We start from the raw sequence: 15,869 nt of genomic DNA on the forward strand, positions 1-15,869 counted from the left end.
GTCACCCGCTGGTTGTGTTGTCCATTCAAAAGGTTATATTTTTTTAAAAATGAAGTAACATTATGTTCTATTGCTCTCTAAATTTAAAATACTATTGAAATAATTACAAAGAATTCTAAAAAAAATGTATGTTATAGAGGATACTATTATCTATCTCTAAAAAAATCAAAAAAATACGATTTGTATAATAAGAAGAAAAAAAGATAAATTTCATTGTACACTGTCTGAGAGACTGTACAATAAATTGTCTTTTTATTTCTCACTGTAAAAGTATTGGTTTGAGTTGAATTTTTTAAGGTAGATTATAGTATCCTCTACAACCTACTTTTTCAAAAAAAAAATATATCATATTTCGATAGTGTTTTGAATTTTAAAAGCAATAAAACGTAATTTTTTTAAGCTACCTCCTATTGTAAAGGTAACATCTTTATTTTTTAAAAGATGTTGCCTGTTGGAAGGGCGATATCTTGTTGTAGTTCTTCCATCGAGCGATGGTAACATAGATGTGTAAATAGAATGTACTTTGCAAATATTTAAAAATAAAAAATAAAAAATTATCTTTTACTGTATGCATGAAATGCACCACTCCAAGTTCCTCCGGGCGACGGTGCTGAGCGGGCCGGCGAGGTGAGCCGGCCTGGTACAGGTACCTTGCCGGCGGCCGCTCCTGTTGCTTCCTGGTCTATCCTGTCGTAGGGATGCAGGAAAGCGACAGGGGCCACTGCGGCGGTCAAGGCCGCCGGCGCCGGTACGCCGCCGGGACGCTGTGCGGCGGTGCCAGCAGCGACAGCTAACGGGTGTACTGCATGTGTTGTGATGCAGTGCTCCTGAAATGAAATGCATGCCGTGTTTCGTTGCACTAATTCATCTCTGCACGTGCATGAAATGCAGGATTTGCTGCTACTCGACCAATTGAGAGCTGCATGTTCGGCTTAAATACTTGCCAAACTGTAAATCTTCGTAGAAATTAAAGCAGGGTACACTACAAGAAAAGTCACTGAATCAACCGTGGCGCTAGAGCTCAACTACTTACACAGACTGACAGAGCCAGAATTTATTCAAAGGTAACTAAAAAGAAGCGGGAGGGCTAGAACTCAAGCACATGTGATAACGTTATTTGTTCAGCGAAACCAACCGCTGATTAGCGCTTACACTTGCAGACGTACGCTAGCTAATCTCCGATCATGCAGGGCGTATATACAAATTATTCATATACGCACTACTTAAAAAAGTATATCAGTGCTGGTTGAAAAATGGTTTTATTGCTTGTTTTTCAACCGGCACTCTTAACTCAGTCTGTAACCGGTACTGTAAGTTTTTTTCAATGCCGGTTCATGCCTTCAACTGGCACTGAAAAGGTTTTCGAGCGAAAAAATTAATGAGCAACTCAAAAGAGCCGGCTCAGTTGCCGCTCCTGCCGCCGCCACCGTTGTGCTTCTGTCACTGCCATCATCGCCGCATGTTCAAATCAATTCATCTCATCTATATAAATGCATCTCACAATCAAATCAACTCATCTTAAACTTAAATCTTTTCATATCATCCATACGAATAATTCAACTCAAGAACACAACATAAGAACAAATCAATTTCATATTATTTTGAAAATTTCAATACTCATCTCATGCATCAGGTGGTGTGTGCGTGAACTGAATGACCCATGCATGCATTACTCATCTCATCTCATCTCAACTCAAAAACACGACAAAAGAATAAATCAACTGCCTGAATCTCAGGCCTGGTTGAACACGAGGTATGCGCGCCGCGCTCCCTGTGTTCGTCGTCGCCGGCGAGCTGGGGCAGACGCGGGCGCCCACTGCCGCGTCGTGGGGTTGCACACGTACGTACCGCAGCAGAGGATGAGGCCGTTGCAGTGGTCCGTCACGCCGATGATGGTTCCGCAGCGCTCCCTGGTGGTCTCGATGTAGCCGAACCTGCCGTCGATCCGCGGCCGGCCCGCCGACGTCGGGTGGGAGAAGAAGTGCGGCTCGCCGTGGTCGAGGTATATAGTTGAGGAAGCGTCAAGGTAAGTGCGGTTGGAAAATAAACGTCCTCAAATCCAGGATGTCTAGTGAATTCCCATCAATCCAAGGGAATTGTTGCCCGTAAAGAAAAAAAATCCCTAGGGAATGTGCATACATACTAAATTCCTCTGATAAATGTGTTACAAACGACTATGTCGAAAGCCCTGATGAGATCCTGATCTGTCGAGCGATCCCTTTCAGAAAGCAGAATCTTGGAACTTTAAATTTCAATTGTTGGGTTTCAAAATTTTGATATTAAAACTTAATACCGAGATGATATTTCAAACCTCACCCTTTAAAACTTTGTTGTATTAAATCATGTAACGCTACAATTTGGGCTTGCATGCCATCTCATGTAACGCCCAGTTTGTACGTCCAAATCTAACTAACTACCACATTCAAATTTATGGGGAAAAAAAGTACTTTCTCAACAAAAATCACTATTAAAAAGTCACCGTAATAGATGGCATGGAAATCGGAATCAGTACACAAAATTACCTCATACGATTCCAACTAAAATAATATCTTTGTTGCACTTGACATTTCGTTGCTTGCATAGCAGTACCACCTAGATGTTCTGTACATCGATATATCAACTGAAAAAATTGGCAGAAGCATTGGGGAAACAGGATGAAGCATGGAATCAAGGAGATACAGGTCAAAATCAGAGTAAACCAAATGAAATTTCAAATCAATAACACAATCTGTACAGTGTACATCTCTTTCGGTAAAACCAACGGTAGGCAGCAAGTGTAGCTTGACTTTCTGTGGTCCATTGTACACAAGATAGTAACGGAAAAGAATACAATGTGATCTTGGTTGTATAAGGTAAATCACCCTGTAAAAACTACCCCAAAAGAAAGAGCATGCCATCAGTCCTCAAATGAACAGAAGGCTACATATACATTTAAGTGGTAGTGGAAGTACCATGGACTGAACACATACAAATGAGGACAGAACAGAGTAGAAGGGACGAGCAATTGAACAGACTATGTTAAGCAATGGTAATTTTAGTGGAGGTTTCACATTGTTCATTTGTGTCTTGCTTCCAGTGCTTCCTGTGGATATACAGTTAAGCTTATATATATTCACAGTCACAGAGAGTGCTTCAAAAGAGCTCTTCCGAGTTGAATTTGTTCCATGCTTCCTGTTTACACAAAAGGTGGTGGAAGATTGAGTGAAATGTCACAGGGTCGAACACATGACATCAATAGTACGATGGACACTGAAACAACTCAATGATGTGAATCATAAAACGGTGTAAGAATGGACTTCCAGAACTTGGTCATAAATGTACAATTCATCATGGAATGACATTAGTCCTGATAGTTCCGGAAGCTAAAAGCCACTGCTATATTCTTTCAACAGTTGATCTGTGTGTCAGAATTCTCCTACGCTTTCACAATGAAAGCCAAACAAAGTAGTTCCGGTAACCCTATAGTAGCACACCACACCAACTATGTTGTTTAGCGTGTTATTAGGATGCAATAGTGATAATTCTCCTATACAAGCGAATCTGTACTTAGGTCTTATATCGCATTAAATGTTGTCGCAAAGCAGCTGGATACACACCTTAAGAATATCAAAGACTTTCTCGGCAATATATTTCTGCTGAAGAGTTGCACCCTTCTGTTGCACCTTATCAGGATGGATGCATAATGTTGCCTTTCTGTACTGCTTTTTAACAGCAGCACCAGTGATCAGATCGGTCAAGGATACAACTTGCCATCCACATTCTGGCCAAAGTATCTGTTTAGAAAGAAGGTATATATTAGTAAATGAAATATACATTTTTTATGTACCTTACAACCATCCAAATAATTTGTATAGAAGTATTGAATCAAATGAACTATGAGCCTACAAGGCATTAATTATTTCATCTGAAAGCAATTATCGATTAAATGTTAGATTTACTGGACTTGTATCACTGAGCAAATAGATCTGCATTGTAACATACTTCAAAGAAACTACTGGCAAATGAAACAGATAGTTGAATCACTATCAGGTGAAAGTTTAGAAAATCCATCAAAATTATGATAGTCATGTAGACCAAAAAAAAATGTACTTGGCCACTTATACAAAAATCTTACTTTTACCGGGAAGTAAACTTTACTTTCATTAATGTTTGAAAGAGGGTTGATACTTGAAAGGTGAATGGTTTCTTTTAGTAAAAAACACAGAATATTACAGTAGGTGTAGTATTACAGTTATCAAGCTGCTAGCAGCATTAACCGAAGCTAAAAACACAACAAGCAAATCCCCATTTGTTGGCGTTGACTACATGAATTAGGTCAGCTCAACGAAAAAAGCAAATTGGTAAATTTGAGTCAGGACCATTTGGTCATATGAAGTACCTAAAAAAAGCTTAACTGAATCACAACCAAAAAAAAAAGTCGAAGTAACAATGATATTTGTCGCACACAAAAGGAAATATCAAGCAGCTTTACATAAAAAAATGCATACAACAACAACCAAGCCTTTTTGTCCCAAACAAGTTGGGGTAGGCACATAAAAATGCATAAGACCCAAAAACTAAACATACAACTGGGTAAAAAAAACATGCAATATAACTTCACAGTGGCAAAAGTATCAGTGACTCACGTATTGTAAAGTTGATAACAAAGCACGCAAGTTGCCCTCTTTTCCAGCAGACCACCTCTTAATTTCAAAGTCTAGTGTGTCTCCAATTCTCTGGAATTCAGAAAGTCCAAAAAAACAAATGGACTATTAGCAACCAAGAATGTGTAGCTAAAAGGGCCAAGAGACACTGTGACCATGTGAATAAGAAAATGCCGGCAAGATTATAAAGAAATGAAAATAAATGGAAAAAAGCAGAATAATGTGGACTGTTGAGTGTACATCTACTAAAATACGCAGAATCAACCTGCTACATATATGGGCAACATAAGACTTACATCTCTCTCCGCCTGATCCCTCTGGACCTGCATATCTCGTTCATTCTTCTCAGCCAGAGCTTTCGCCTGGAGATACGTTAAATGATGAACAGTAATGAGAGAATGGAGTAGCTGTCATTTCTTTATAGTAAGGAAAAGGTAGACTGATACACGGAATTAGCCAAATAGATCATTGGCAATAACACTTATTGATAGCAGGAGATAGTGAATATTCTTTTCTTGCTAATTTGAAATCAATTTCTAAACAACATTACCGTCCGTTCACGGGTCCTCTGATGACGTTCTAACCTAGCTCGTCTTCTTTCTTCACTCTCCCCTTCAACTTCTTGAAATACGTCCGATGATGCAGGGGCTGGAAAGACAAAAAAATAATGGATTACAGACACAGCAAAATTAGGAGCACAATATCATTGAAAATTTATAAAATTACTGCTACTTTTGGGAAGACTAATACCCCCAAATAAGTCAGACAGATCATCCCCAAAACCTGTGGCTGATGGCGCTTTTCTCACAGATGCTGAGGTTGATGTTGCTCTTTGTGATCCGTTAACAATTCCTCTACCTTGAGCTCCAGAAGCAAACATAGAATCCTAAAACATCCCACGTAAGCAAAAGACAGTGTTAAATGCCCAGCAGACAGTTTTTTTATATATGAACATTATGGCAGATGTACTCACCACTGTTGGGGTTGGAGCCCTCTGCTTTGGTGCACTATTGGCACGAGCATCCACACCAAAGAATGACTCAAGATCATCTGGCGTGCTCTGTTTTTCTCTTGCAGCAGCAGCAGCTGCTGCTGCCTGCCTTTCTCGAGCCTCAGCAGCAGCTCTTTCCACTGCAGCTCGTTCAGCTCTCTTCCTTGCTTCTTGCTGAACTCTCTCAGCAGCAGCTCTTTCTGCTGCAGCCCTCTCCTTAGCAGCAACCTTCTCCCTCTCCTTGGCTTCAGCAGCGGCCCTCTCCTTGGCTTCAGCAGCAGCTCTCTCCCTTGCTTCTGCAGCAACCCTAGCAGCTCTTTCTTTGGCCTCAGTTGCAGCCCTCCCACGGGCTTCCTGTGTGGCCCTTTGCACAGCAGCACGCTGTGCACGCTGGCAAGCCTCCCTTTCAGCTTTTGCACAAGCTTCAGAAGCTGCTCTCTCCCGTGCCTCCTTTGTAGCCCTCTCCACTGCTTGTCTTCCTCTCTCTCTCTCTCTCTGCTGCTCCAGTTCCCTCTCCTTTTCAAGTCTTCGCTGTTCTCTCTCCATTTCCTCCCTCAGTCTCATTTCTCGTTCTTGTTCCAATCTTTCCTGCCTGTCTTTCTCTTCACGATCTGATGAATTTCTTTCAAACTCTTCATCAAAAACATTGTTGTCATAAGCAGGCATGTGAGATTTGCCCATGGCAAAACCTTCCAGATCATCCATTGAAGAAACCTCTGCTTGCTTTGGTAAATCTGTGTAATGATTGTGATTTTGGCTAGACCGACGAACATGCTCATTCTTCTTTCTATTTGCATTTGCTCCCAGTGGTTTCTGTTTAAGAAGAGGTGGTGATCTGGAAGGTGGCGGAGCACTAGTTGGCCGTGTGAAGAGGGGAATCTCAGAAACTGTAAGCCATACATCATCTTCAGATTCAGTAGATCTTGGTGACTGATCCGTATCATCACCTCGAATATCAGAATACCTTGCAGACTGTGACTTAGGCATGACATTTCCAAGGTCCTCCATAGAAAATTTGCGTGCTGGATTTCCATTCACTGAATGCTGTACAGGGCTGGAATCTTGGGCTACGCTTGACGGGTTACTGTCCTTGGTATGACCATTGATTTCAGAGGTAAACAAAGGATCTGATCCTGGGACCTGGTCAAAAGCACTTGTATCCTCGAATAAACTATCATCAGCATCAGTATTGTTGACATTCTTGCCTTCAGAGTTTGCAGACTTATCCAGATCTTCCAAGGGATCTGTGGATCTCCCTGGGGATGTATATGCAGAACCTGAAGTGGAAGCTCTTTCTAGAACAACAAATGGGTCATCTGCCATGCTAGCTGTTGGTTTAGAAGTTGGAACTGCTGGCTTCTTTTTGTTATCATCATTAGCCTTCCTGAAAATTACAATGAGCATGAGGAGTTGTAAGGACTCAGGAGTAAAACACATAACTGAGAGGATATAGAAGAAACGGGCTAGTATTTGCATAAACACGGAAAGTTAGTGATGTCAACTTTAAGAGAGAGGAAAGATATTTACAACAGCACACTTTAGACATTATTGCAATGGATATACACGTACAAAAAGAGAGTTCATGGGCCGAATATGGGCGAACCCAGGACACTTTAGGCCTATATTTATATAACACTTAACAAATGACAACCAACATTTCTACTGCACAAATGACGCACTCTATAAATATGTTCTTTTAACCATAAGCATTTATGGAAATGGTTATTTACTGAGGAACTACCCTCAAGTTCTCTGATCCATAGATACGAAAATAAAAGATTTTCAATTGCATCAGCAGGAGTTGAGCATAATCAACATTGAACCTAAAGCTTCTCATACTTTGACACCGCTTATGTAACATTATGGAATAGCATGGTATAAAAAGTAGTTGGTTCAACAATGGATCGCAGACACATGGCAAATGGGTCAATTGTGCGAGCAAACATAATTAAGATGATGTATACGTGTAAGATAAGGTTAAGAACGACCACTCATGGCACATGATACCTCTGATAATGGTACGGCATGGTAGGTAACTAATGTTATATAGTCTATATCCCTTCGTTGAATAAGAAAAATTACATAATCTTGTCGTATTTTCCTTCCTGCAGTATTCATTTACATAGACAAAACTTCCAGGTGTAACTTTAGGACTTATCAGGTAAATGTGAGGTTTCCTATGACATATTGCTTGGAAGCAAGCACTGCCCTCTCCCTTTCCATCTCTAAGTTCACATAGGCCCCTCTTCATCACAGGATCACTATAATACATACATTTCTTTTACCACAACCAGTCTAATTTACGCACAAAAGCTCATGTCACATACTGTAACATTAGCCCAATGCATGTAAAGAAGAACAGCAGCTAAATTTGCTCGGTTTAATCGCAGACCACAACAAAGGCTCTGATCTAGCTTGCCTATTTCACTCCGATCCATCCGAGTTCACATTACCAATGGCTCTGATCCATCCGAGTTCACATTACCAATGGCTCTGATCTAAATGAACTAGCACCCATGCCAAATGCAGATCCAAGTGAAGAAAGATTCGATTTTGCTCACCTAATCCTCGGCGGGCTGCTCCCCGCGAACCCCGGGATCAGATCATCGAACCCGGTACCCCCCGTTTCCTCCGCCTCCGCCGCCGGCTTCCTCTTCTCCTCTGTTGGACTCCTCCCAAAGCCCCCAAGAAGCAGGTCGTCGCCGTCGGCGTCAAAATCCACCGACCTCTTCTTCTCCTCCGCCCGCGGCCCGCTCCCGAACCCTCCGAGGAAATCGTCGTACGCCGGCGGCGGCGCGGAGCGGTTGCTAGCGAACACGTTGTCGTACGCGGGGGCCGCCGCCCCGAACACGCCGTCGTCGTACCGCGCGCCGGACGAGGACGTGTTAGAGTTGGATGACCTCAGCCCGGGGACTGCGTCGAAGATGTCGTCATCGTACGCCGGCGCCGCGGAAGGAACCGGCTTGGCCCTCGCTGCCGCCGCCGCCGACGAGGAGCTGGCGGTAGTAGTGCCCCTGAACGAGTCGAAGAGCGAGTCGAAGGAGGAGGCCGGGGCTGGGGCGCCGAAGTGGTCGTCATAGGACGGTGCCGCGGAGGCCGGGGCAGATCTGGGGTTGGTCCAGGCGGCGGCGGCGGCGGATCCAGCGGCCTGGGAGGAGGCGGCCATGGGCGCCGCCTTGCCCTGCGGCCGCACGCCGAAGTCGCGCGCCAGGAGGCCCTCGATGCCGTCCATGGGTCGGGGGGCGGAACGGCCTCGCCGGCGACGGGTGGAGACTGGAGAGAGAGAGAGAGAGGAAGCGAACGCGGTGAGAGATCGGGAGAGAGAGAGAGGTGGGAAGCAGCGCGAAGGGAAGGGAGGCTGGTGATGTGTCTTCTTTCTGTCTTCTTCGCTGGCTGCCTCGTTGGCCCCACCGGAGGTTGCCACGGCAACGGCAATTTTCAAATAACTTTTTTTGTGCTTCGAGTTTGAATTTATATTTTTTAGTTTGTCGACTGAAGCTGACAAGATTTTTGAACTTATAATTAATTGGAAAACCTATTCAAACGCGCCACTTGAACGGGGAATTGGGAAATTCTCGCACAAAGAAATCGGGTTCCCATGTGCTTTTCTTTTTTATATATTTAACTGCCAACTACGCGTAGATCACTAGATCTTGGAAGATTGGGCTACACTTGCACTGCTCAGATTGGCTCAAAAGAGAGAGAGAGGATATTTTATCGAACTGATTTTATTGAATTGGAAAAAAATGTCAACTTGAACCTGTGCACAAGGATTAGAGCTTATTACCCCACTGAAGCCTCTTATCAATTTCAAATCGAATTCGAGTTCATGGACTGATCACACAAATCATAGCTTTTAGGGAGAAACTTCAAATTCGAGTTCATAGAAGATAAATTTTCTTTTATTTTTGCCTTTTCGGAGAAGCACTCTCCAGCATTCAGTTACACAGCAAATGGATAATTCTGTCTGCATCTGCAGAGCTTGGCATGTTAGTTGAGTGTCATTCAAGGCATTAGGCCTTTTTCATCCGAAAGTGATGAATCCAAAAGATATGGCCTTCACCACGTAGCTTTAAAAAGCAGTGGTTCTGTGCAGTCTGGTACAGAAAAGTAACATATTTAGGGTTCAGAAAGCGTTCAAGTAAACAAACTGTCGATCGGTTTTAAATACGGGAACTGTTTGCCTAATTATTTTTTATAGATTTTGCATCCAAAAGGACAACCAGAATTTCTGCGCGATATCTGATATCATTCATAGTAAGCTTAGACTAGAGGGGGTCATGTATCATCACCTCTTTTTTTAATGAATCAACAGATGGCCAAGCGTCCATCTAAACCTTCAAACAAAGGGTGATGTTATACTTCAGAACATCTGAAAATGGACTAAATCTCAATTGACGAATCTAATTTGTCCGATTTTCATCGTATGGTTAATTTTTTCTCTCCAATTCCTCTTAACCTGATACATTGTGCTTAGTCTTCCACTTGATAGAGTGCAAGACTCCCCTGCCCGTCAACCTCCATCGCTTCCAATGGTGCTCATGCTGTCAGATCTGCACCCTCCGCCACGCTAACCCAGCTCCTCCAGGCCGCATCGTTGCCTCCCCCACCTTGGCATCGCCCTTCGTCATCCACGATCGGCGACATCTCCTCTGCCTTGCCCCCACGTACGCCACCACCGCGGGTTTTTGAGGTGATTGGGGAGTGGGGCGCCAGAGTGAAAGACAGAGAGGGGAGCTTGGCGCCAGAAGGAAGAAGAAATGGGAGAGATGGCAAAGAGGAAGAACAGGAGGAAGAAGAAAGAGGTGGGGCACGGACGGGACGTAGTCAGACCGACACACTGGATCGAGGCATCGGCCCAGACACAGCTCGACGAGACATGCTGTGCCGGCCTAACTCTCGGGCCGTGCCTAAACTATCGGACCGCCATTAGACACGGCCTAGTTGACTAGATCGAGCTATAAGCCGGCAACGGTTAGCAGAGATTAGTGCGGTCATGGTGGCAGCCCTCTCCCTGGCCCGTCTCCTGCCCCGCCGCACGTACGTGCATTGCATAGGGGGGATCGGTCGAGTTGCATATATACCTATATCAGCTACGTACTATACCTGCAGAGTGTGCTAATTCCTTCCTTGCTGCTAGCTACACAGGTTTGTCGGAGTACGTACGTCGGCGATGGCCGGCAACAACGACGCCGCCGGTGGCGGCAATCCCAATCCTCCGCCGTAAACAAAACGACCCCCACGACGTACTACTTCTAGCTTCTCGCATAAAAGAAGATAGCAATCTTCCAACTACAGAATTCCAAATGTTCATTCACTTGTTGAGTAGACTAGCATTGCACCGATACTAACGCAAATCCTCGTAAGCGTGTGGAATGTTACAATGTCCAGCAATACCCTTTTCACCCTTGGGATGAGATATCCTCTCGGTGCAGCCGAAGCAGTACATGAAATCAGCATCATATCCTTCCTCACCACCGAGGTACCATCAGGCTTGAGAAACTTACGTCCAACTGCAGCAAACAAACAACAGCTTGCTCAGAATGGATTAATCGCAATAGTTTCGTTTATCTCAACAGAAATAGAGGCAGACTAGTTTGAGTTTGGCATCCGATCGACATAATTCAGATTATGTGGAATTATTTGATATGGAGTGGAACTTTTGTCATAACTTCCTACAGCATGCAAGCTGCCAAGATGCATGCATTCCTATCAAATACTTAACAAATAGCACCATTAAAACATTACAAATTATTTCAACGAGAATAAACAACAAAAACAAAAGAAAACATTTCAAAAATGTGCAAAGCTCCTATATTAGTTAACATATCAACGATAGATGTTACATGTGTGCATGTAAGTGCTCAGCATTCATATGTGTCGCTGCACACTATAAACTGTCACTGTCACTTTTATTTTATTTTCCATTTTGGCCTTTAAGTGTTTGCACTTTCTTTTCCCATCAACAGGGATCTAAAATGCCATAAATGTCCTTCAGGTCATTTGCCACTCTTGGGTGTCTAACCGAACCCACTGCAATCAGATAAACACCAAAATTTGGCATCAGCACAGGCTAATATAACCACGTTAGCATAACCACCCTATTTTTCCATGGTGCATGAACATGGTGATTGCTCACTGCCTTGATTCAGGCATGACACATGCTTACACACTGATCTTTGCATCGAGTAGATTCTGAAGATCCACAGCATTGAAGCGCTTGTACGAATGAAAACTTGCAAACTGTCTGTGATTTCTATAGCTGTTTGAATACTAATGTGGACTCTGGACATGGATTTTCAGTTGGCCAACTGAGATATTCTTAAGCAACGTATACCTACACTGCAGGAACAAAATATTTTCTCAAGATCAAGGTTGCACACAAATAATTGGATGGCAAGAACAGGGACCATGCAAATTGCTTGACTTTTAACAGTAACTTTATTCCAATGTGCTCACTTTACTCTGAAGCTAGTCTGAACCTTATGCTCATTGGGATTGGGATGGCCAGGATTATCCATCCATCGCTATACCCTAGCATGGAATCTGTCTTAGAGCTTTAGCACCTCCCTTTCGGCGCTCAGCTTTTGGTAAAGATGGGATCAACTAGATGTGAAAAATATAATATCACCAAAAGAGGTTTTCGTTCTCTTACGACAGTTATAGCCTCGCAAGTGATGTGTGCAAAAATGGGTCCGGCATGAAATTAATCATTACGGTAGGTTGGTGAACACAATTCGTCCTCATGAACACTTTCATATATTTTTGGATCGAAAACTTACACGCGAAGAACCATTAATTTGTAGCGCGTGAATGTTACAATAAACTTGCCAACCTGATATAAATCCTGAAAAAGTCATATGAATTTGCCATATTTCAAATGAGGGCTAATTAGATGTGTGTTTGTTGGATCTGACATTTTTTTTCTTTAAGATAGTGGCAAATCAATTTAAGCCTTTGAATCATGTGATGCACAAGGACAGATAGCCCAACACATTATTACACCGTTTTAGCATAAAATTAAAAATTCAACAAAATAATAAGATATTTATGTTCCGAGTTGGTTCTCACGTCATATCTTTCCTTACTCCCCTCCTATCTAATAAAATCTCCTAAAATTTGAATAATTTATCCATTTTTATCATCTACTTTCGTCCTCAAATCTTCTCGTCTTGTTATCGGCTACATATATGAGATCTGTTTTACTAAACAAATAAGTAAATAAATTAGGATAAAAATTAGCGAATAATCTCCTTCTTCTTTTTCAGATCCTATCTAAAATCAAACTACAATATCGCTCCTAATATAATCATTTAGTGACGTTTTCATAGCACATAGATATCTCCGTATCTTTAAGTTTATGCTTAGTGTTACCGCATTCAATATTTATATTGTCGTTATAATACATAAGCACTTAGCTAATATAAGAAAAAGTACAACTCGAGCTGTCAAATCGTTTTCCGTGAAATTCCTACGTTTTAAACAACCACATGTAATTATGTCCCGCGAAACTAATACGATCATATGTGGGTTGCAATGGTATTACCAAAAAGGGAAGGACCCTTCGTATCTGTCCCCTTGTCGGCAATACGAGACGCGAAGGCGGCGCGTGCATCCGAGCCGTCCATCTCCGAATATCCGGCCCAAGTATCCCCATCACACGACCGGACGACGCAAAAGACTCTTCTGCCCCTGAGAAACCGGACCCGACCCGTCACGTCTGGAACGAGGAGGATCTCGACCGTCCAAGAAAAATTATTCGCACCGAGCCCCAGGCATCCAACGGCCAGGAGCGCGAACCGGGTGGTTCGCCCCGGCTATAAATAAGCTGCGGTCGCCTCCGCCGCGAGCCCTCGCGCTCCATCCGCCGCTACTTCCCTCGCTCGAGACCTAGGGTTTCGAGCCCCTTTTGGGAGGTGGGAGAGAGAGAGAGATTTGAAGAGGCGCCATCATGCTGGTCTACCAGGATCTGCTCACCGGTGCGTGGCTCCCGCCATGAATTTTCTCCTGATTTTTCTTGGTTTTTTTTTCTTCTGGTTTCTCAGTAGGGGGTAGGATTTGGGAGGGCGCCGTAGTTGGATGTAACTGCCTGTGTGTTTCGTTCGGGTGTTGGAATCGAATCATGTCTAGGTCACCGATCCTGAACCACGAAGGGAAAATTTGCGATTTGATTACTTGTTTGGGCTCGAGCTGTCAGATCTGCGTGTGGGTCTCTATTTGTAGATGTTTTTTAATCGATTTGACTGAATCGTTGCGTGATTTGATGGAAGTAGTGTGCTTGAGCTCGCTAAAGCGATGTTGCTTGATGTGTTGCAGGCGATGAGCTCCTCTCGGACTCGTTCCCATACAAGGAGATCGAGAACGGCGTGCTCTGGGAAGTCGAGGGCAAGGTATGTGCACTCGCCGATTCGCTACGTATCAAAATTTGTTCTGTGTGCTATGCTCGATAGTTTGTATTGGTGCAGTCGTGCAGGGCTTCATTGATTAGAACCTATGGGGTTGTTTTGTACTCGATCTCGACCAATTGCAGCCTTCTAGTTGCTTATTGTAGTATACCATCTACTGTTTTCTTGATTCAGATTCGTCTGATCATTATATGGCTCACTGGTGGATGTCTATACTAATCGAATGCGTGTCTGGCGGCTGTGTGCTTTTTTTGGAGATGTTATTGTGTATGGTACTATGGTTGGCCTTGTTGGTTTAGGAATGTGTTAGGACTGATCAGGATTGTACTTAGGATTTTGTGTTGATTGCTGTGTCTGATGTTACTAGTAGTTTGTTGCAAAAGCAGACTGTCCAAACTTTTAACATTGGCGAAGTGGTGTTGCTTCCCTGTGTACGGATTCCTGGGGATCTAATTTATAGACATTTACATCAATCTGGATGACTGCTTTAATCTTGCTGTCCAGATCTAATACTTTATTATGCTGATTCCATGATGGTAGTGAGTTGTTTTGGTTTGATTCGTTACTGATATAATGAATGCGTGCAGTGGGTCGTCCAAGGGGCCGTTGATGTGGACATTGGTGCCAACCCTTCTGCTGAGGGTGGCGAAGACGAGGGTGTTGATGACCAGGCTGTGAAGGTTGTTGACATTGTCGACACCTTCCGTCTTCAGGTCCCCTCTTCTGCTGTCTTTTCTGTCGCCGTGGATGCTCTTTGCACTGAGTTTTTGTGCTAACCATGCATTGTCGTTTGCAGGAGCAACCTGCTTTTGACAAGAAGCAGTTTGTTACCTTCATGAAGCGCTACATCAAGACCCTCACTCCCAAGCTGGAGGGGGAGCAGCAGGAGATTTTCAAGAAGAACATTGAGTCTGCCACCAAGTTCCTTCTTGGGAAGCTGAAGGACCTTCAGTTGTAAGTTCTATTTTCTCTTTACCTGAATCTGGCAATGGTACTTTTGATATCTAGTGTTGGTCTAGTAATACTAGCTAATTACCAATGTTTCTACGTGTTGCAATATCTATTCTTGAAACCTATACCTTGATGAAAATATTATTGTGCGTTAGTTCACATTGGCATATTGCTTTGTGCTATCATCGAATTCTCCATGCACCAATGAATCTCAGATTACATGTTTCTACCATGCATCATTATGCCACAAGAGTAATTCTACTACTGTTTTTCTACTGTGTTCACGACTGCTTCAATGAAAAATTCAATGTCTAAAGCGGAGTGCTTGATTTGTTGCAGCTTTGTTGGTGAGAGCATGCATGATGATGGAAGCTTGGTGTTCGCCTACTACAAGGATGGAGCCACCGACCCGACGTTCCTGTACTTCGCGCACGGGCTGAAGGAGGTCAAGTGCTAGGCGGTGTTACCTACGTAGTCCCTATTTTTTGTTCTGACCACTGGCTGTCTGCTGATTCTAGCGTGGTCTCTAGTGTCGGAGTCGGTTACTATCTGTTTGCCTGTTCTGGATGTTGAGATGAGCCTTTTGAAAACTATCTGATGATTGAATTATAATGCCTGAACTGTGGTATTTGCTTTGTGATGGGCAAAGATATATGAATCGTGAAACTGTTGTCGTATCCTTGTGTTGCCCACTTATTTTGCATATCTGGTCCTCTTCTCGTTCCTGCTTGTTTCATGAGACTGCAGCAGCTAAGGCTTTGGTAGATTGATTGTTCCATCTATGAATTAAAATTGCGGAGAAACTTTGTCGATACATCAAGTATTGTTCCATGGTAGTGTGCTCACAGCGAGTGACCCCGGAGGCCGGTGTCAGTGTGG

At 43.3% G+C, this 15,869-nt stretch overlaps 2 protein-coding genes across 2 annotated transcripts; one reads left to right on the top strand and one right to left on the bottom strand.

Annotated features, from left to right (window-relative positions):
• Positions 1–2,688: 2,688 nt before the first annotated feature.
• Positions 2,689–8,983, bottom strand: LOC133900142 (auxilin-related protein 2-like). The gene is made up of 8 exons (XM_062341281.1): positions 8,196–8,983; positions 5,617–7,018; positions 5,394–5,529; positions 5,194–5,291; positions 4,940–5,005; positions 4,626–4,715; positions 3,597–3,773; positions 2,689–3,171 (listed from the first exon to the last, which is right to left on the bottom strand). Exons 1-8 carry the CDS (start codon positions 8,864–8,866, stop codon positions 3,133–3,135), a joined length of 2,679 nt encoding a protein of 892 aa, XP_062197265.1. The 5' UTR covers positions 8,867–8,983; the 3' UTR covers positions 2,689–3,132.
• A 4,470-nt stretch (positions 8,984–13,453) lies between these two features.
• Positions 13,454–15,667, top strand: LOC133900634 (translationally-controlled tumor protein homolog). Its single transcript, XM_062341829.1, has 5 exons — positions 13,454–13,613; positions 13,951–14,024; positions 14,627–14,752; positions 14,836–14,993; positions 15,330–15,667. Exons 1-5 carry the CDS (start codon positions 13,586–13,588, stop codon positions 15,445–15,447), a joined length of 504 nt encoding a protein of 167 aa, XP_062197813.1. The 5' UTR covers positions 13,454–13,585; the 3' UTR covers positions 15,448–15,667.
• Positions 15,668–15,869: the final 202 nt, after the last annotated feature.

Source organism: Phragmites australis, chromosome 19 (assembly GCF_958298935.1).
Source record: "Phragmites australis chromosome 19, lpPhrAust1.1, whole genome shotgun sequence".
In the NCBI taxonomy this organism is placed as follows: Eukaryota; Viridiplantae; Streptophyta; class Magnoliopsida; order Poales; family Poaceae; genus Phragmites; species Phragmites australis.

What these genes read in the sequence shown, in the direction of transcription:
- LOC133900634 (XM_062341829.1), top strand. Translation starts at nt 13,586, where the DNA reads ATGCTGGTCTACCAGGATCTGCTCACCG. An exon ending in TCTGGGAAGTCGAGGGCAAG is followed by an intron (nt 14,025 to 14,626) that starts GTATGTGCACTC and finishes GAATGCGTGCAG; the next exon opens with TGGGTCGTCCAAGGGGCCGT. An exon ending in TCGACACCTTCCGTCTTCAG is followed by an intron (nt 14,753 to 14,835) that starts GTCCCCTCTTCT and finishes TGTCGTTTGCAG; the next exon opens with GAGCAACCTGCTTTTGACAA.
- LOC133900142 (XM_062341281.1), bottom strand. Translation starts at nt 8,866, where the DNA reads ATGGACGGCATCGAGGGCCTCCTGGCGCGCGACTTCGGCGTGCGGCCG. An exon ending in TCTGTCTGACTTATTTGGGG is followed by an intron (nt 5,292 to 5,393) that starts GTATTAGTCTTC and finishes TTGTCTTTCCAG; the next exon opens with CCCCTGCATCATCGGACGTA. An exon ending in AAGTCTTTGATATTCTTAAG is followed by an intron (nt 3,172 to 3,596) that starts GTGTGTATCCAG and finishes TTGTGTAAACAG; the next exon opens with GAAGCATGGAACAAATTCAA.